The 22,190-nt window shown below is 38.3% G+C and overlaps 1 protein-coding gene across 2 annotated transcripts; it reads right to left on the reverse strand.

The window, feature by feature from the left end:
• Positions 1-2,345: 2,345 nt before the first annotated feature.
• Positions 2,346-21,234, reverse strand: LOC6565376 (carbonic anhydrase-related protein 10). Of its 2 annotated transcripts, XM_043216264.1 has the most exons (9): positions 21,217-21,234; positions 20,210-20,312; positions 9,289-9,336; positions 6,755-6,891; positions 6,456-6,647; positions 6,167-6,329; positions 3,824-3,978; positions 2,816-2,947; positions 2,346-2,562 (listed from the first exon to the last, which is right to left on the reverse strand). In XM_043216264.1, exons 2-9 carry the CDS (start codon positions 20,289-20,291, stop codon positions 2,476-2,478), a joined length of 996 nt encoding a protein of 331 aa, XP_043072199.1. In that variant the 5' UTR covers positions 20,292-20,312; positions 21,217-21,234; the 3' UTR covers positions 2,346-2,475. The 2 variants fall into 2 exon arrangements, with proteins under 2 accessions (XP_043072199.1, XP_001991311.2); XM_001991275.3 differs by lacking the exon at positions 21,217-21,234 and having other exon boundaries at positions 20,210-20,940.
• Positions 21,235-22,190: the final 956 nt, after the last annotated feature.

Genomic DNA, 22,190 nt, shown 5'->3' on the forward strand with positions numbered 1-22,190 from the left:
ATGATGCTTGTGTTTTGATTTTATTCCTTTGCACCTACTTAAGATAAGCCTAAAATTGTTGTTTATGCATTTAACGCACTAATCTACAGTTAAGTTTAGTTATCAATATCGATAACGACATCGATTGCGATAACGATAATGATAACGTTAATGACTCGTTTCGTAGCACTTGAGTACACCACTCATGACATCAGTTTCGACTATGTAAGCTGCTATAGGCTATATGTTTGTATATATGTATATTATATATGTATATGTATATATAATTGTATTTATGGAGCTACATTTGTTGGTATGGCTTTACTTACTGGCCGGCCCTAGACGTCTGTTTGCCTTGTAATATGGCTCTTAATATAATGTACATACACATTTTAGCTATATCTATGCATATATATTTAGTATTCTATGGTATGCCAATTTTTTCAACTTCCTGCTGCATCGCTTCATATTTTAGTTATTATATTTTTTTCTTTCTTTTGTTGTTTTTTTTTATTTTTTTTGTTTGAAATGGGGAGAGAGAGTTTTTAGCATTTTTCATCTAATATTTATGCATTTCTATAGTTTTCATGTATGTTAATGTTTTTTTTCTTCATATATAGCTTTATTAGATACCTTTTGTATGCTCTATATGAATATTTTTATTTTAGTTATGCTTTAATTTCTGTTCTTTTTGTCATTATATATGTATGTATATATATATATATATATATTTATGTATATGTATTCATTTAGGTTTCGTTTTCTTTTCTTTAGTTATTGTCCACCCATCCAGTTTACGGAAATTCTTGTATCGTTTTTGTATTTTCATATACCCCTTGAAGTGAATACAGAAGTATTATCAATCATAATTTAATGGAGACTGAGGCTACTAAGTAAGTTTTTCAATCCCTTTGACCAGAAGAGGAAGCAGTCAGTCAAACTAGGCTCCATTTGAAGCTATGCTCATGATACTTGGTACATTTTCTGCTTGCATATCGGTGGCAGATATTATATATATAATTTGGTAGCATTTACGAAATCGCTTCACTATATCATATAGTTATCATAGGAACGATCGGTCGACAACAACTTTTTTGTGTGTGTTTGCCAAACTAACTCTTTTCACCTATTGCATCTGTCTTCCGTGTGTGTGTGTGTGTGTTTACCTTATCCATGTAGCTGATATAGGAACGAATTATATTTTCATTATTTGTATGCAATTTGATTTCAATTTGAATAGAAAATAAATCTGAGTCATTTGGCGCTTCATGTGAGTTCATGGAGTTAATGCGGCCAACAAAGCTAAGGCAAAGACTGCAAGGGTATTTACAATTCGGTGAGCCGAATATGAGGATTGATAATGGTATTTGGCTCAGCTGGTGTTTCAATCGGTAATCTGCGTATACGGCGTATACTATAAAATAAATTGGCATTAAAAATTCAAATGAAGAACACAAATAAATTTTGCAATAATTATTTTCTATAAATAAATAAAATGCACAAAGCGCCAAGCAGTTAATAAACAAATGTGTTGTATTTTTGTTTGTTTGAATATGTATGTGTGTGTGTGTGTGTGTGTGTGCTTTGTATAAAATATTTAAATTAATATTAGGCTCGAAAATATTTGTTATATTATTGCATAATTGCGATAAGGCAGAAACGAATTTATGACACATAGACAAGGGGGTGAGGGGGCGTGTGCTGAGAAGCCCACCGCCTCTTGCAGCCATATTACATTTTAGCTGTGTGTGTCTGTGTGTGTGTCTGTGTGTGTGTGTGTGTATAGCACTTACATTTAAACTGAATGGTACTCATTTCAGTTAGCTTCAATGGAATTCTGCTATTATGGCATTAATTGTCTTTTTATCTCTATCTCTATTTATTTATTTATTTTTTTTTTGCTTGCTTGCTTATTATTCCTAACGTATTTTAAGCCAGTTCGTTGCTGCCCACATGCAATACCCTTGCCAAAATAGTTACAGGCCTTTTAGCTCAATGATTAGATTAGATTAGATTTGTCGGATCAGCGAACACCAGATACATGATACATACATACATTTATGCATATCCTTATTCAACTATATCGTCATTTAATATGTATATCAGCAAGGGCATTAAAGCTTCGGCAAGCCGAGGCAAACAGTTTTACCTTGTTGTTGTGGTTGTTGTTGTTGTCGAGTTTATAAGGACACAATATATATATTCTTAATGTGAATTTTGTAGTTGTTGTCGCTTTTGTTGCTGTTTGCATTTTAGGAATGTTGCAAGCCAAACAAATCCGGATCTCGACTTAAAAACTTTCATATAAAAATTGAATGCGGCATTCAAAATGCCAAATGCGTTGCCAGCCTCTGTTGCAGTTGTTGTTGTTGTTGTTGTTGTTGTAGTTGTTGTAGTTGCTTTTACTGTTGTTGTAGATAATATGCTCATTATTTGAGCGTAATTTGCATTTGCATTTGTGCATTGTTGATTTCGATGTTGTTGTTGTCGTTGTCGTCAACGTATCAGAAGTCCCGTATCTGGTGACCAGCGATTCGCTCGATAGTACATATCCTTGTACATGGAAGGACATGCGTTTTGATTCTGTACGTATTATATGGATAGATGGGCATATTACAATTGATTGCAATGCATATTGAAACGTTTATGTAAAGTGATTGATGTAGCCTGTCTGGGGACTATATATATATATATAATGTTTGTACCCGTTAATCGCAATCGATTCAGATTTGTCAAATTTATTACTGTTGGCAGCCTAAGCGCATCCATAGATATAAATTTGATTGATATGTGTATGGTGGTAATGTTATTTTTGGGGCACTCGCTCAACACTCACCTTATGACGCTTAAAATCTATGTTCGTCCTTACGGTTCTATGGTGTAAACTTTGCACGGGTCGCGCATTATTACCTAGGGGAGCTTTCGGTGTACTCTCGGAGCCTTGCATCAGTCGTCGGAGTTGATATAACTGCAATTAAATGGCGAACAAGTTCATCAAACGATCAATTTGTTTTTTTTTTTTTTGCTTTTTTTTGCAATAATTTCTAAAAATAAGAAAAATAAATTCTTTAAAATTTAAAAAGTTTCTCACTTTTGTTAGATATATTTTTAGTTATTTGGAAATGTATTTCCAACTAATTGTATTAAATGTAGAAATGCTCAGCTTTTATTACAACAAAAAATGCATTCTAAAATTCAGATATATGTCAAATATATCTCCTATATTGGAATCGGTTAGTTAGTAAGTTATGCCTGCCATACTGGCACCCTGCAAATTGGACATTGTTTTTCTGAAATTAGATAAATATGCCCTTGAATTGAGGAAAGAAAGAAATATAATACAAATAGCTATAAGTGAGAAACTTAGCTGGGTCTTCGAAATCTTAAATCGATGTTCACAATATTGATCGATTAAAGTGCGCTCTGTTACAGATTATACTCAATTATAAACGAAGTGCTTTGTTTGGCTTATTTGACACATTTTATATGTTTTACTTGATTTACTCCTCCTGCTTTCCTTCTTTTTTATTATTTTGTTTTTGTTTTTTTAATTTTTTCTTTGCTAGTTACAACCGCAGCTATCTGCTATCGATTCAATTCGCATACAAATTGATTAAACTAACCAAATATTGTGTTTTAATTATGCACAGAGCATTGCATAGACCGCAATTGAACCGCGCCTAGACCGGTGACCAATCGATGAGAAATGTTTATAATTGCATTGATATTATTTTATATTACAAATAGAAAAAAAAAACAATAAAGCGATAAAAAGCAAATGCATTTCACATATATATTCATATATATATATGTAAATATACATGTGTATAGGTACTTGAACTACCTCTTGTTTGGTGATATAGATGGGTTTATTAACTATTATCCAGACGGCGCTCTCCCAGCAGCCCGGATGCGTGGTGGATCCCTCGTATGTGATATAATGATCCGTATTCGGCAGCAAGGACCTCACCGATATATGGCGAATGGGCGTCGTGAAGCCTAGAGCAAAACAAAAATAGAAAATGAAATCTCAATGAAAATATTAATATATGGGAAAGGAAAGAGAGACAGTGAGTCACCAAGAATTAAGCAAGAAACGACTCCAATTGAATGCATACGTAAATACTCGAGAGCTGTTACTCACTATTATGAGGGTATAATATATGAGAGCAATACATAAGAAATGTTGCTAGCTCTAGCTAGGCATAGATGTAGAGCAATCAGGCATTGGACATATATATAGATAGACAAGTATATAGATCGATCCATTTGGGTTTTGGTCTGAAAGCGAGCTCCAATTTTCCACACTGGTCACCAAATTCAAAGTTCAAGGTGCATCTTCAATTCTTGGGGCAGCATTATTTGGTATGCCTTGCTATTTATGCGCATAAAATATCTGAATGCAAAACCAAATGTTCGAAAATGTCTAATGAATAATTCAGACCAGACCAGCTTCGTAGAGTGGGTGGAGGGGGGAGCTCAAATAGGGTGACTGGGTTGGTTGGCGACTTGTTGGCTGCCTTCTTGTTGGTCACTTGAACGACGCGACGGAGCTCGACTTCATTTCATACAAATCATTATGCTCCGCCGGAAATACATCGCCTCGCGGTTTGTGAGACGACGAACTGAGAGCGCAAACGGAAGGGAAGGCAAGTGAATGAATAGGGTATAAAGGAGTGGTGAGGAGAATGGAGGAGGAGCGAGTTGGTATGTTGTAAGGCATTCCAAAAATTATATGCATCAGAATTGTTAGTTTTTACCTTCCGCTCTTGTGCTACATTAACCACAACATGGAGTCCCTACACTTTACCACTTATAAAGTGGACAACCATTTCGGTAGTTAAGATACATATGTATATTGATCGACCAGTCTCTTATCGAGCAATAACCTAACAATAATTTCATCCAATATTGAATTGTATCTTCCGTTTTTGTGATATATTATCCATAAAATGGAGTATCTCAAATTTACCACACCATCCAACGATGGTGTAACATATCGATATTGATCGATCACTCACCTATCGATCAATAATTGTTAAAGTACATTTGGTGACATTTGTAAGTGTATTTGGCATTCGTGGCATAACAGTGGAAAGCCAACGTTTTTAAGTAGTTTAACTTTCAAGTTGTTTGGCTTGTTGTTTGGCTAACAGAAATTGGCCGCATATTTTGTGCAGTTTGTGCTTTTTACAAGCCAAAACCAAGTCGGAACCAAGCCAAGATGGAATGGATGGAGACGGTGGAGGCTCTGTCTGCCTTCTATTTATTTTTTTCTTTCATTCTTTCTTTGCACGGGGCCACATAAAGTTGTACGACCTGTAAAAAGGCTATTAAACTGGGTCGGCCAAGGGGTAGAGTGTGGCCGGTTTGGGTTTGCTGCGTTGGATTGGGGTTAAGGGGGAATTATTAAGTGTCGGTTTAGTGTAATTCGAGGTTTCATTTTCGTCACTTTGCGACGCGGCGCCAATTTCGCGGCCAACGGCTGTCGGAGAATTTTTATGGCTCACTTTAGGACGTTGCCGCACATAATTATGCTGCTTGTTGTTGCAACAGCACAATTGTTGCAGTTGTAGGGATTGTTGTTGCTGCTGTGAAATGACATCATAAAAGTGCTCGCCACAGAGCCCCAGGAACCACAGAGCCAGGCAAACGTTGCAACATTTCCGGTGCATTTTGCGTAACGGAAATGATTTTGCCCGCCTCCCCTCCCTGCCCCCACAAAACCAACAGGAGAACTCATCAAACGCAAATGAACTCAACTGTATGGAAAACAACGCTCAGAAATCATACAAATACCCAACTAGAGATGCACACAGAGTCGTGACACGACTTGAAAACATGAATCAACCGAGCGGAGTTAGGATGAAAGCATAAGGGCTCTGACGCTATCTATAGGAAATGAATATGAAGAGCCGGTTAAAGAGGATTATCTACAACAACTTCGATTTCAATTTCGAATTAAAGATTCACCTAAGTGAAATTGAGAAAACACCTACGAAAGCGATCTTTCATTATAGATCTCTAGTGAGCATTATTCTTCTTCGAAATACCATTGAAACTAAACTAAAGATGGATGCGACATGTTTAAATGGATTAAAATGGAATAAGAACAAGAACGTTCTGCTTTTGTTTTACTATTATTATTATTATTATGATTATTATTAGTTTTTGCTGACAAACTCACCTCTGTAGAGCACCTTGTTGAATGTGCTTGTTATGATGCGCAGTTCGGGATTTGGCGTCTCGCCAATTTGCACCATTAAGGAGAGTCCGACAATGCCCTGAGATTTATACTGCGCCTCGGACATGTTGTGGTACAGCTCCTTGTTGAAGCCATAAATTTGAATCTGTGTGTGTGTGTGTGTGTGTGCGTGTGTTGTGTGTGAGAGAGAGAGAGAGAATAGGGGCAACATTAATATTGTTATTATTGTGTTATGCACGCCCGCCCGCCCATCGTTCGCTGATTGACCAACCTCGCCGGGAAAACTGTAGCCCTGTATGAAGTGCTCGGAGCCGCGACTGTTCTCGGTGCCGTAGTGTATGTAAATCTCCTCGAACTGGTAGCGATAGGCCAAAGGACCACCGGATATGTTAACGTGCTGCTTTGTGTCCTTGTCGACACGAAAGACGAGTGATTGACCCGTATTGTGCAGCGTGCCGGAAACCTGTAGACGATAGCAATGACATTCGGTTAACTACGGGTAGACACACAGAGAGAGAAAGAGAGAGAGGGGGAGAGGGAGAGGGAGAGAGAGGAGACAACTGGACTCACCTTGTGCTTATCAATGTGCAACGGTCGCAGGTACGGATCGAAGAGCAACTTATCGGGCACCACATCAATTGGCGACTGGCGGCGTCCTTTGTTGCACATATTCCATTGCGGATTAATGAGGCCCCAGAAGCTTGGACCTGCAACAAACAAACAGCAGCAAAAACCAAAAAAAAAAATACACAATAAATATTATAATTGGTGAGACGGCTCGGCTCGACGATGCCCTGCATTTGTGTGTATTTATTAGCGTATGTGCTATACACTTGCTTGGCACTTTCCTTCGTTTAAAATGCCATTATTTTTTCTATTATTATTTTAGGAGTTATGTGAGAAACCTATCAACTTTAGCTAAATGATTTTTATATTATTTTTTAAATCGATTCTCTTCAATTGTCTAACCCAGGGTATTTAGGTCATTAAATGTGTAAGATATAAAACAATAATTTAATGGGCAGTGGTTGATAGCTGAGTGTCAATCGGTTGTCGGTTATCGATTGTCGATTGTCGATTGTATTGGCTGCCTGGCAAATGGAAAACGTGTCCTAGTCCATGGAATGTAAACAATTCAAAAACCAAATGCAATTTCATAAGCTCCGCTCGTCTCCGCGATGTCCCCTTGCTGCTGCTATCTGTCTGTCAGTTTAAATTGCAATTAAAATATCCCAAAGGGCGTAGCCACGCCCCCAACAGAGAGAGCCTCTTTCGCCATTGACATCCACACCCCTCCCATGTAAGCGATAGTTGTCGCTGGTCTGCGAACGTTGTTTTGCCAGTGTGCGCAATTCGATGTGACAGACAGAAACTGTCGAAACTTTTCAAAACAAACGCCTCATCCTTGTTAAGGGGATTGATTGGGAAAGGAACGCAGTGGGGTAGACAGAGACAGAGGGAGAGGGAGAGAGTGGGGAGAGTGGGGAGTGTTGCATGCAGCAGCCATATGGAAAAATTAAATATATTTTTACTGCTACTGCTGCTGCTTCTGCTGCTGCTGCTGCTGCTACTGCATTGCTGTCGATCAGAATGAAAAATGCCAAATTGTGTTGAACGTATGCGTTATGCTGTATGCTCTGCAATTTTGTGTCAAATCCCAGAAATATATTTAGAAAAAATCACACTTGAAATAGATAAAATATTGAAATACGAACGAACTAATTTCTAATCGCGCTTTTGTCTATATTTGTTGATTAAAAAGTGATGGTGGCAAATAATTCATTTAAAACAATATCTCTGAAACATAAACAGATTTGCTGTGATAAATGTTACTAGTTGTGATGCAATGACTTTTCTCGATCAATATAAAAGATAGCTTATATTTCTCTATAAGCCCGGCGAGGAAACCAGCTAAAATGTTATTATATTATAAAATAAACACCAGAAGATAAATATCTTTATATATATATATGTATATAAGTTTACCATATATATCTATATATCATTATATTTTACCATCATAATGTTTGTCACCTTTTAAAGAAGAAGGTCGATCACAAAACCAATATGCTGGATGCATCTGAGTGTGTTATTGGTGTGTGTATTTTGATGGCACGCGCCACTACATACACACACACGCAAATACACACAATACACATAAACACACACACACACACACACAGACACACACACAGACACACTCACTCGGGCACCAAACAGTAGGCAATAAATGCCAAAGTTTAAAAAACGCTTCGTGTCAGTGCAACGCTTGTGGCCTGTGAAGCTGCCACTGATGCAGCTACTGTTGCTGCAGCTGCCGATGTTTATTTTGTGTTTGCATTCATTTACTTATTCATTCATTTTGTTGCCCGTTTTGTTCCTGTTTTGTCTGCTGCCCATTGTTGTTGTTCTTGCTGTTGCTGTTAAAGCGCATAAATAAAACTGCGTTCGGTTGCAACCTGCAACCTGCAACCTGCAACCTGCAACCTGCAACTGTGCGGAATAATAATAATAACACAAATGGTTACTGCAGCGCCTGCAGCAGACACAGACACACACACACACACACACTCCGTTTATGTTTATACAATTTTCTAACTTTCAACTAAAATTTAGGTAAACATTTTTAAGTCCCTTGGCTCTGTAGCATCTCTAAATTTCTTTCTCTCTCTCTCTCTCTCTCTTTCTCTCGTCTCTCCCTCTCTTGCTCCAACTGTGTCAGTCTTTTGACGTAATTTCCGTTCTTATTCGTCCCTCTATTTAGTCCACATTTCTTTTCTGTCGATATACATCTCCTTTCTATATATATGTGTATATTAATGAATATGATAAATTAGTGATTATATGTTTGTTTATATTTTTTCCGTTTCCATCCCCTGATATAAATGAATTATTAAATGATAATCATTGTGTACATTTGTTGTGCAATCGTTGGATTTGATGTAGCGACTATTTTGCACACGTTACATTTGTTAACGAGTAAGCGAGAGGAATGCTTAGCAAATGAATAATATTGTGCTTAAGGTACGGCTTTCCTTTGTGCTTTGATTGAATCTTTTTGCCTCTTTAAATTCATTTATAAGAGTATTTTTTTTAAAACTTACCGGATATGCCATCGTATGTCCACCATTCCTCCCAGCTAGACAGGACCTCTGCGAAAATGTGCCAGGCAAATCGAATGGAATGCAAAAGAGAAAGAATGAGAAAAAGAAAGTTGTAAGAGAGACAATAACAGAATGAAGGATGCATTAATGTGCCAGGGCTTTAAGCCAATGCCATACATACACACACACACACACAGCTGATAAAAGCACTTTCATGGTCCTGCCCCTTCCTTAGCATTGATAACTGTAGAAATTTGTCTGGCAAAGTCCCATTTTACACATGCTGTACTTCTGCTGGAGTAGAGAAAGCGAACAAGACACATGCAAAATTTCGATGTGTAAGGCGCGCATCGCTGATACTCGGAAACAGGAACTGAGGCATCTGAGGCAGTCGAGGCAGTTGACGCCGTTGAGCCTGCTACGGCAGCTGAGAATGCCCGGCAACAGCGAGGCCATAGACCCCGTTTAGATTTTTGACCGGGTGACGGTTCTGTTTTTTTTTTTTTTTGCGTAGAACCCATTTGGCAGCCAAATCTTTGGAATTTCAATGCGCATAATTCGCTGCCAATGTAAACAGCGCATGAAATCAACTAATGTAAGACTTCCCTTATGGAGGAAGCACACAGACAGACACGCAGGCAGACAGGCAGGCAGACAGACAGACAGATAGAGTGAGAAATGAGGCAGACAAAACAAACAAAGTGCAGCTTCTCTCATCGCTGCTCGCTGGCAGCCATCGAGACGCCGATGCCGACGCCGATGCCGACGCCGACAAAAGTCTGGGGGCATCCCTCGGCAAATGCGTTTGGGTGCCACATGAGTCAACGGCTGAGCATGCTACTGCTCTGCTCTGCTTTGTGGATTTGTGGATATGCTATTTGGCTACTCGGCTGACTCCTGGCAATAATGTCGCCAATGCTCTGGCGTCGCCGTCGCCGTCGCCGTCAGCATCGGCAACGACGTCCGCGTCAGCGACAGCGACAGCGACGTCGCCAGTCGGTCGGGCGCCAATAAAGTTTACACTCAGTTGCCACATTTCGTTTATGGGCAAGTTCTGCTTCCGCTTTATCAAGCGACAGACAATTTTCGCTTTTTTTTTTTTTCTGCTGACACAAAACCCAACCCTCTTTTGAGCGTATTCAAAATTTATGCTATATGCGTCGTAGCCGCAGCGGGTAGTAGCACAGCACACTGTAGAGCGGGAGCGAGGGGGTGCTGGTGGGGGGTTGGGGCAATAAAGCCAAAAGAAATTGCTGCAAGCCAAAGCGGAAGTTAAGAACGGGAGTCGTTGGAATCGTTGCTGCTTCCTGCAGCTACCAGAGTTATGCTATGTCTTCTTTTCAATATACTCCCCACTCAGCGGGCATATTGACTGTCAGAAGTTAAATGCATAGCCAACAGCAAAGCATTGATACAATTTATAAAAATATTAAAAAGAAATACAAGTGTTTTATTTGAAAAACTTCGTAATTTCTTTCGCTTCGCACATGTTGAACAACATCCACCAGCTACTAAGGTGAGAGAATTTTCAATTCTCAATTCTCAAGTGCTGGTAAAACACTTTGATGTTTATCACTATTCAATAGCTGAGTGAAACAGAAAGCTTTGTTTTATTTTATAATCGTGATTTGTTATACGAATAATAATACACATTATGCTTAATGCAACACTTTGAATACAATGATGAAGATAGGGTATCAATGCTGTGCTACAACTATTTAGATAGTAAGATAGCTTGAGCTTTGTGAAAGAGGATGGGTGGATGGTTTGGTGGGTGAGTGGGTGAGTGGGTGTACGTGGTTGTGGTTGTGGTTGTGGTAGGCGGTTTGTCGTGTTGCTTTTCTTAAAATAACAATAAACGTCCGTTTGGCTGGATTCGCGTGTTGCAAGTTGCCGTCACTTCATTTTGTTTGTTTGTCGCGTATTTTGTGGTATAGTTGTTGGTGACTCTGACTCTGACTCTGACTCTGACTCTGATTTTCACTCTCACTCTTCCTCTTTCCTCTTTCCTCGATTCTTATAACTTATTTTTCTCTTTAGCTACAACTACTTCTTGCTTCTGCGTTGCTGTTGTTGCCTGCTTAGCGCTGTAAAATATGCTATTAAATTGGCTTCGGAACGGAGTCAAACCGAGAAATGGCACAAAGCCCTCAATAAAAAACATTTGAGAATGTTTTACGGCACTTCGCAAGGGTCGCTTTTCACCCGCCCACCCCCGCCACCGACGCCTCCGTTAAGCTGGCTGGCTGGCTGGCTGGCTCGCTGGCTGGCACCAGTTTGCAGCCTGTAGCCTGAAGCCCGTAGTCCTGTTCTCTGTCTCTGTCCGTAGTTTCTGGTCTCAATTCGATTCGTTTCATCTCTGATGATTCGTCAACAGATTGCACATTTCTCGACCCAGTCCCCCCTGTTCATTTGGCAATTTGGTTTTATGCTGCAACAGCAACTTAATTTATTGTTATAACAGTTTTTGGGGCCACATTCCGGGTTCTTATTCTTTTTGTCTTTCTCTTCCTCCGCTTCGATGGCCGGACTGAGTGTCGCCACTTTGTTGGATGTTTTATGAAGAGATTTGCCGAAGTTTCATTATCTATTCAAATGCTATTCATTGAGAGGGTATCTTTCTCCCTTTTTTTGTTGTTGCGAATTGAACTCTTGAACTGTTATCGGGCTGATTTAGACTTGTATCTTAATTTGCGCAACGCTGTTGTACATTGTAAATGAACCCAAACTTCAAATTAGACTCCAATCGATTATAAATTCTCAACATATTTTTGTGCTTACGTTTGACTTACTTAATATAAATTAAAATATATATATCCCGGGAAAAAGGGTACAAGTTGAAGTTGTGCAAAAGTGTACAACAGGCAGAAGCAAGCATATATATTTTTGATCAGCATCAAAAGTTGTCTGTCTGTATGAAAAGTCCATCACAGAAATTATAAGAGCTGCAGAATTGTGAAATATATAATCTCGTATACCAATGTAAGTCAAGATTATATGTATATATTTATAAATATATAGAATACTTTCAACTGTGAGGTTTTCATTGAGATCATATAAGAAATACAATTTATTTGTATTTCGCATTAAGTTTTGTTTGCGTATTGCAAACACATTTTCAAAATCAGTTTGGGACTTTCATTCAAAACTCAAATGTAATTAAATAACTCACCTGAAATGAGGTCAATAAACAAAGGTTTATGGTTTCTGCATATTGAAAATGCCAACCCAATGACACCTGCCACCCCTCCCTGTGTGCACACCCCTTAAAGATTGTAAGGGTTTATCGTTGACAAGCGCGCAGCGATGACTAAATTAAGTCAGATTTGTTGTTGTCGTTCCTGTTATTGCTATTGTTAGTCTTGTTGTTGTTGTTGTTGTTGTGGTTGTTGTTGTGGTTGCTGCTGTTGTTGTTGTGGTTGTTGTTGCAGTAATAACGAACGTTAAATCAAAATCAAAATAATGAGGAATCAAGAGTCTCAATGTAAATGGAAAGTGGCTATGAAAAGACAACAAGAACAAAAGTCACGCACACGAACACACACACACACACACACACACACACACACACACACAAGCACATTGCATTTGTATCGAGTGTGTGTGTGTGTGTGGGTGTGTGGGTGTGTGGGTGTGGGTGCTTATAATGGCGTTGCGCATCAAAAGATAACACGCCCTAGTAACTAATTCTACGCCAGGTGCGAACTTTAGCCCGATTTCGGGCCCAAGCAGGGCACATATATATTGTGGTATAAATAAAAATACAAATTCCAAGACAAGTTGGATCAATTATAAATATTTTAGAGCATTTCTTGATCATTTTTTAAATTGCGAGTAATTTATTAAATTTAAATATTGATTCGTATTCAAGGGAATTGGTTTTAATGCCGTCACAAAATTTGTTGGGTCCTCAGTAATTAATATAAAGTGAAATTTCGTTTGACAAAAAGTTGGTTGTATAAGTTAAATATAATAGATACAAAAATAGAATAATTATATAATGTATGCATATTGTTCTCAAGCACTGGCGACGATCCAAATCCGCTCCTGATTCTGTATTCAGTCTTACTTGAAATGGATGCAACACACGCACACTAAAGCCGAGTCAAACAAAGGCGACCGAAAGCCAAAGTCAAATCGGAAAGTTAAGGACAATGGACAAACCGCAAAACACACACACACACACACACACACACACACACACGCACACACAGATACGCACACACAAACATCACTTAGATGTGTATTTTGTCAGCCCTTTTATGTGTAAATTATGGGCTCAATATAATATTGACAAAGAATCAATAAAGGAAATGTCCTTAAAATTAATAGGCGACATTCTGATATCGAATTACTCGCTATGTCATCGCTTTTAATTAAAATTTCTAGACAAGGGCGCGACGCACACAAACATCTAGCAATACACACACACGCACACACACACACGCACACACAGTCGCTGGCATGTCCTGGCAAAATTTATGACTTCCTGTTAAGCGCTCAACGAACGCTGATTAGTATCTGAGTATCTGAGTATCTAAGGGATCCATCGTCAGCGGCGCTGTCTCAGTTTATCAAACTGTCGCCTCGTCGCGAAGATTGACGGGCATAACTTTGGTACCCTCTTCCATCACCATCTTCACCTCTATCTCCACTCACATACTCCATACACACACACACACACACACACACACACACATAAGCACACACACTTATCTCTACATGAGCTCCCCAATGGGTTGGTTTTCACTTGGGTTCGGTTTCGGTTTTGCTTTGGCATTTTGCTCCGGTTTGGGGTTCGATGTTTTGGCACTTTGGCGGCCTTTGTTGACTCCTTGCTGCTGCTGAAACTTTGCCACTGGGTTAATTTGTGCTAATGAAGTTGACAATAGCTGTTACTCACAATTGAATGCATTGCCGTTTTTTGTATTGTTTTTTAAATGTACAAAAAGTGTTGCAACAAAAACAATTCGATTTTTATAACAAATCAATATAGAGCCTAAAAATATGCCAGCAAGATTTCATCAGTTGATTTTAATGACAAATCAATACAGAGCTTAGGCATGACTTCATCAGTTGAATTTCATTAATATCTAGAAATTTATAAAACTTGCAACAAACCGGTGCAGTTGTGAGAATGCTGTAGATGTTTGGTTATTCAGCAATCTTTCGAATTCCACAAATCAACATTTTTACGAAAACGGCTCGAAAGAATGAGTATATTGATTATGACCACTGTCGGCCTTATTGTTTGGATTTTATGTTATTTTATAAATGTCGACAACTGCGGCAGTTTTGAGCACATATCAATTACAGTTTCTATTGTTGTACATACTAACTTGCTTCAGATATTTAAAATCTTTTTCTTCGCCTTTCAATCAATCTTTGAACAGCTGAAATTTATATATCGATTAAACTCAACACTTAATTAACAACAACAGCAGCAATTTTCGAGCCATTACACGATTTCTGTGAACGTTTTCGCAAAACTTTTGGACGGTTTATGTTTACAGTTTGTTTTGTGTTCTGCAAGTAACAAATGAACTCAAACAAAAAGAAAAGAAACAAAAATCCACTCAAAATTGTTGGCAATGATATCAAAAGTATTTATTGTTGTTATTTTTTTTTTTTTTGCGTATATTTTGTGTGCGTGGCAGCAATTTGAAAAAAAAAAAAGTGAGAAATACTTTTGTGGGTTTTCAAATAAAACTCCAATTTCATCTGAGGGACGAGGATTAAGAGGCGGTTAGTCGGCTGTGCGCCAAGTAAATTAAAAAATAGGTCAACAACTCAAACAAGAAACGGAAAAACACTAAAAAATAAGGGGAACAGTCATTTAAGATATGCCAAAGACGTAATACCCTTGCACACAGCGTTTGCAGCATATTTCTAATGCCAACTTTGTTGTCGATTGATATTTGGCATATAAAAACCTTAAGATGTTTATCATGTCTTATCACAATATATCGCAGACGATTTAGTTAGCTTCAGTTACGAGTACCGGATGATTGCTGTCTTGATTTGAACAATTTTTGTGCCAGAATTGAAATACCCGCGCCAGGCTAGAAAAGTAGAGGGAACAACAAACAGTAAATAAAACATAGGGCTACAAAAAATGTGCAATTCACGCGATGAGTTAGCAGCAAAAGTTTATGCTATGCATATTCCCAAACCTTCACTCTACCTATATATATATATATATATATATATATATATATATATATACATATTTAAATATGTATATAAATTTTTTTTTGTGTATGCGGCTTAGTGCTTTAGCATGGTTTCTATTTGCAGTGCGTTTCACTTCTGGCCATCATTTCCCACATGGATTTAGAATTTGAGTTTCCCATTCATCGATTTGAGATGTCGATCTTAAATGTTTGATAGGTCCAGCTCTCATACAAACTAAATCACTATTACTTCGTACATTGCACATTTTTCTAATGGTGTCATTTTCAGTCTCTGATATTAGATTTAATTAAATTACCTATCTAGAAAGTATAAACTAGATATAAAAAAAAGGCACAGAAATGATTGTGGATTGGGTTGTACTATTTGCTGAGCTCATTGAGTTAATCATGATTAAGTAGACATATGGATGACATTCTAATAATAATAAGGGACCATTTGGGCCATTGCCTGCACACCAAATATTGAAAAATAAATTTAAAATTAAGCATGCATTTGGGTTTGGGGGCAATGTGTGTAGAAGTTTTGGTATTAATATTTAAAAGCTGACCAGATTTGTGGTTTCAAAGGTCGCCAAGCAAAATGGCAAAAAAGAAAATGCATAAAAAAAACGAGCCGAAAACAAACAAAACTCAGCCACCTCCCCAACCTCCTCCCCCATCCATTAGGTGCCGGCAACAAGCGTGCTACACTTTCTGGTAGCATAATTTACAGTGGCAAATTGCAGGGCTTCGAGCCGCTTGTCGGCCGACACTCTAATGGCCAATTCCTTGACATTCCAGTAAACACACATACACACACACACACACACACACACACACACACACACACACACACACACACACACACACACACACACACACACACATACATATATGCAAATAATTGTGGTAACAAAAAGCTCATGTTAAGTTTAAGTTTGTTAGTGAGCGACAATAGAGGTTGTGAGTCGATGCGGCTAGAAAAAACACCGAAACGTTTGAAAACCATAATTTGACTAAAAACCGTCTAGACGCGCCAACTAACCAACTATCCAACTATCTTAATAAGTTGCTGGCAAAAACTTTGGCAAGAAAGGTGGGGAAACAAAAAAATATTTGGTAGTCAGACGCCTAAGGGAGAGGGGAAGTGAGCCAGGAAGTTGGCGCTGCAGTTTGTGGCATATACAATTTCGATAATAAGCAACAGAGCGCATTGGAAGCCAACGGAGATGGAGAGGATGGGCCCCGTTTGTGGGCGTGGCACACGTGTGCAATGTAATGCGAGTCACGTCAACGCTGCATTCGAAATGGTTGTAAAGAATCGCCGAAGTTTTCACAAGTTTCTAAATACCACACTGAGCGAAAACAAACGAAACGTTCCCGATTTATGGAACACAGAGAGAGAGAGAGAGAGAGAGAGAGAGAGAGAGAGAGAGAGAGAGAGAGAGGGAGGGAGGAAAAGAAATGCATTCAATTAATAAAAGAGAAAATACGAATACTTCTCTAAATAAAGTGAGAGACTAAGTTTGAGCAGATTATTTTCGTTGAGTGTATGTGCCGTGATTTTCGAGCTCGCCTCGACGCGGATTAAGTGGCTAGCCAAAAAAGCCGGCTCAATTGGTGGCGTTGCATGCAACATTCAGTGTGTGGCATTGGCCTTTAAAGCCAAAACAACAAGAACAACAACTGCCTTTAAGCTTCTCATTTGTCGATTTGTCGATTGTCAGACGCCATTATTGGCCCACGGCCTGTCTAACATACAAGCACACACACACACACACACACACACAGAGAGTGTGCACAATCAGCTAAACACCCAGACACATCATCATAGAGGAGGGGGGAAAAAAATAAAAATATAATCCATGGCATTGCGCCATGTCAAAGTGATTTTTCACCTCAAGGGCAAATTTAACACAATAATTTGCACAATTTGTCAAACCAACCCTCGGGCTTAATGGTATCATAAACCACAACAGCAAGCAGAAGGCAAAAGGCACAAAGCAGCAGAAGCAACCTAGTCAAAGAGTCAAGGAGTCAAAGAGTCAGCCAGCCAGACAATTTGATTGTGCTGCGTGCAGTTTGCTGTAACGCCTTCATCGCTCTATTTCGATATTCTATAAGAAATAATGTTGCCACATGGCCTGCCTATAAGTATGTGGCATGTGGCATACATATTGTATTTGCTTGTATTGTATGTGCATACAATGTTCAAAACTCATTTCATTTTTTTCGAATATGAACAAAGTTAAGTATTATATTTTAGTCGCATTCATTATGTCAACAAATAGCGATATAAGATAAGATAAGATAAGAGTGCGTCAACGCTTGCCACAAACTGAAGTTCATCAGAAAGTTAAATGAAAAAGAAATTGTATAACAAAAAATGAAACCTGACACTTTTATTTCGAATTTTAATTGGTTTTCAGATTACAATTGTGCAAAAAAAGGTGATTGTGTGTTGCACAAAATGTGTTTATGATTTCTGAAATCGCATTTGCTCTTCCCTTCCTCCACCCAGCCAAACAGCCACTTAGCTCAATAAAATATAAACAAAAATGCAGTTGGTCAATTTCAAGTGATGACTGCACTTTATTAACAACAATATACAGAGAAAAATGCACTTGATGCAAAATGCATACAGGTAGAATACCTGAACAAATATTACTGTAATGAATCCTTCTACTTACAGCTATATGCTATTTGCCACTCTCTGTTGTTGCAAGTGTGTATTGATTTTAATTCAATCATTTAAAAGTAAGTATTTAATCATAGGTAATTCTCACCACAAACTGCGCAATTTCTGTAAATTGATTAAAATGTTGATTGTAAATTCCGTAAATTCATTTATTGTCAATGTGTTACCACAATTTTTCGTAAAAACTCTAAAATATAAGCAGTTATTGACTTAAGAAAAACATAGGCCAGAGATTTTACAATCAAAGCATTTTTCCACTTTGAAAAACATATTGAAACGTTACATTTTAGATGATTTTTATCTGAAAAAAAAACTACTGCATTTCAATTAACAACAATGTTTTCAAGCACAAAATAAAAAAATGTACAAAATACTTTCGAATGCGTAAAAGCAAACTTAAAAGAAAACTTCTTCTTCTAGTTCCCATAACGTATGTGCAGCTGAGTCCTTTTTTTTTTTAAATTACAGTATTATGCTAATAAATGGTTTCGTTTAAAAGCTGGCCCAAAAAGCAAACTCAATCACAATCAAGAAAAATCAAAAGGCGAGCCACAAGCTCTGGCATATACTGCTCCTACAATTAACCCTTTCTTTTTTTTACGTTTACTCGCTTATCCTGAACGTCCTACAAAAATGTCGTCAGAACCATTTTTTTTTTTTGTTTTGAAGACTCCCAGCAGCACGACAAACATATTTATGATCAACTGTGGGCAATTTTTGCATTTATTTCAATTTCACCAATTATCAATCTAATCATTTTAGAGTCTTTCCAAGTTAGACAAAAACAAATAAAAAATTCGGCGAAACGGAGCTAGAGGGGTACTAGAAGGTTAAGCAGCGGTTTAAGAATCTACTGGTTACCAGTTTTCAAGTATTTTGAGCTTATTCCTGGCGGAAGATTGCTCTGATGATTTTGATTAGCACACAATTCTTATTGTATTTGGCGGAGGAAGGGGAGGGCAAGTAGTAGAGGCAAGTGCAAGAAGCACGTAGAGCACAAGTGGCAATAAGAGCACCGAAAAAATATTTATGTTATTGTACAACAAAATGCATTAACTCAACACTTGCTGCAGCTATACAGTGTTGCACTTGCAGCAGTTGCAATTTGTTCAACTTGCTGTTACTAAGCTTCTTGTCTTCCTCTTCTGCCCTGTGCCCTCTAGTTTGTATTAGCAGTATGTGTGTGTGTGTGAGTGTGTGTGTGTGTGTGTATAACGTTGCTAGGACAACATTTTAGATTCGATGACGTTTTCATTGCTAGATGCAACGTCAACAATAACATAAATAGAAACAGGAGCAGGAACAGCAAATGGAATAAAGTACAACAACAAGTTGAGCTGTTTGCCTGCTTGAACAACTGGCCAGGCTCAACTGAATGAATGACTGAATGAAGGACTGGCTCAGTGAGTGAGTGAGTGAGTGAGTGAGTGAGTGAATCGGTTAGTCGGTGAGTGACTGAGTGAGTGAATGTATAAATGAATAAACAGTTTTTGAGGAACTGCAAGTTTTGCCACGCTTGCATTGTATTCAGTTTCTTTCGCCCCATATATATGTATATTTCTTTTTGTAATACCCTGTAGACTTACAGTTGGACTGAAGTGAATTATTCCACAAGCGTAGTATATTTCAGAATATAGATAGGACTTACTTGGCTTGAGAGCAACTGCGAGCAAAGCCAATCTATGGTCCCAATTGGACTCAAGCTACAACAATTCTGAACATTTGATACTCTTAATCATACTCTAAAGATAATAAAAAAAAAACCGTGATAAGCATTTGTCATTTCACAATCGGACTTAAGCTACTGCAATTCTTATCATTTACTACTCTAGTTGCATTCCTACAAAGTCTATAAAAAATAAATAACAATTAATTATAAAAAGATAGTAAAATTAATTAAAATGTAATTCACATTTGTGTTATTTAATTTTATTTATTCATTGCAATCCCATTGCAATCGCCTACAGGGTATCAGCCGGTCGGTCACTTGATGCGTGTAAAAATGTATTCTGGTTTATTTTGGTTCGTTGCGAGACCATATTTCACTTACCGGAACTGCAAAGCAGAACGATTGCTGAGCAAGCGATAAATCCAGCTGCCGAGAAGCAGAACGTTTGTCCTTGCAATGCCATCACTGCTGCAAAGGTGGCGGGCTGCTGGCAAGTTTGCAAGTTGCACCAAAAAAAAAAACGAAAACCAAAAAAAAATAAACCAAAAAAAAAAGAAGTCGTTTAGCTCTGCTGATGAAGCAGGCAGCAGTTGATGACGTTGTCAATGTCGTTGGGCGTTTTATCTCGTTGTCGACTAATGTACAACAGATCTCTCGGTCTCTCTCTCTCTCTTTCTCACTCCCTCACTGTCTCTCTCTCTCTCTATCTGTATATGTCTCAATTTGGATGTGGTGTACGTTTTTGGATTTTAGTTGGCTGTCAAGTTTATTCAGAAAACAGCTTGGAGCCGAGTTTTTGAGTGCTGAATTCGATTGCCGGCTTCATTGAGATTTGGCAGCAATGGCAGCAACAGTAGCAGCAGCAGCAGCAGCCGGCTTTCGTGTGTTGCCCACATTGTTGCCACATTGTTGACCCACTCCGCACTAGCTCTGTCTCTCTCCCTCTCCCTCTCCCTCTCTCTTGCTGTCTCTGTCGATGTCCTGCTGCAGGCGGCTGCACATGCAAATTTTAATTTCCGTTGCTTTCTTCGATGTGCGCAAAACTGACATCCTTCATTTCCGGTGACCAACTTTTTTTCCTTATGTGTTTTCTTTTCTATTCTCGCTTTTCGTTTTTCAAAATTCTCTTTCTTTTAGCGATTTTTGCAAATGCACCACAAAACCAAAGACAAACAAACTTTAAAAAAATTATCTCAACTCGCGATTTATTTTATTGTGTTTTTTTTTTTTTTTGTATTAAATTATTTAATTTTTTTTTTTTTGTGGTATTTGTTAAATTAGTTTAAAATACTTTCAGATCTTTTTTTTCTTTTGTATTTTGTAATTTGATGTTGATATTATTATTATGTTTTTTTTTTTGCTGTTGCAAAATCAGAGTTTTTGTTTACGCGTTCTTCAAAAATGTTTGGGGTTTCTCAAACGTGGAGCGAGCGCACGCGTCCGTTTGTATCTGCATCCGAATTGAAACTGAGTTGTGTCACTGCTGAACTGCTGATAGCAGCGCCAAACGATATGCAACGCGGCTCTGCCTAAGCATACACACATACACACACACACACACACATACAGACGTCGCCAGTCGCGCAGCAGCAGCAGCAGCAGAAGCAGCACTGGCAACAACGACAACAACAGCAACCTGAACAACAGCAATCGGCATTGGCCTCGCCAACGTTCTCGTCTCGTCGTCGTTTTGACGAACACAAAAGCCGAACGCCCAAGTGCGACTAATACTGGGTATATTCGTATAAGTCGAATGCTAGCCTACTTTTCCTGGGATATATTTTGAAATGGGAAATATTCGTTTAACGTATTTTTCTTATTATATAACTAATTATTTCCCATTTATATATCAAGTACACTTTCTAGTTGGTCTATAAACATTTATTATACATTAATTTACATACACATAAACAGTAATTGTATATTTAAGCGCAGCACATTTTTATTCATATATTCATTTGGCTGACAAAGAGTCTACGTAATTCATAGTTCATATAGTATCATTATATAGTATAGTATCATTTACTAATCAAAATAAGCTTTATTCAACTTGTGACACTTTCTTCGACAGACATTTCTGTTACCAGTTGGAGAAGCACTAAGAATTCTGTTCCCTTCTCAGTATTTTAGCCGGCTGTTGCTGCTCTTATACTCTTCTTATACTCGCATAAATTGCCCGATGCGCATCGTCATCGCTGCGCTGCCGACGTCGCCAATCGTCGGCAATTTTTCAACGAATTACAACGCTTGACGATGCTTGCCACATAGAGCCACGTGCTGCTGCTGCTTTCACTGCGATTGCTGCTGCTGCGGCTGCGACTGCGGCTGCCACTGCTGCTGCTGCTGCTTAGCGTTGTTTGTA

This window comes from Drosophila grimshawi, unplaced genomic scaffold (genome assembly GCF_018153295.1).
Source record: "Drosophila grimshawi isolate 15287-2541.00 unplaced genomic scaffold, ASM1815329v1 contig_848, whole genome shotgun sequence".
Classification (NCBI taxonomy): Eukaryota; Metazoa; Arthropoda; class Insecta; order Diptera; family Drosophilidae; genus Drosophila; species Drosophila grimshawi.

Bases quoted from the DNA above. Each gene is read 5' to 3' on its own strand.
- LOC6565376 (XM_043216264.1), bottom strand. From the start codon at position 20,291: ATGGCATTGCAAGGACAAACGTTCTGCTTCTCGGCAGCTGGATTTATC. The intron at 9,337-20,209 runs GTAAGTGAAATA...ACATTTTCGCAG, and splicing joins CGTTCTGCTTTGCAGTTCCG to AGGTCCTGTCTAGCTGGGAG. The intron at 3,979-6,166 runs GTGAGTTTGTCA...GTTTTGCTCTAG, and splicing joins CAACAAGGTGCTCTACAGAG to GCTTCACGACGCCCATTCGC.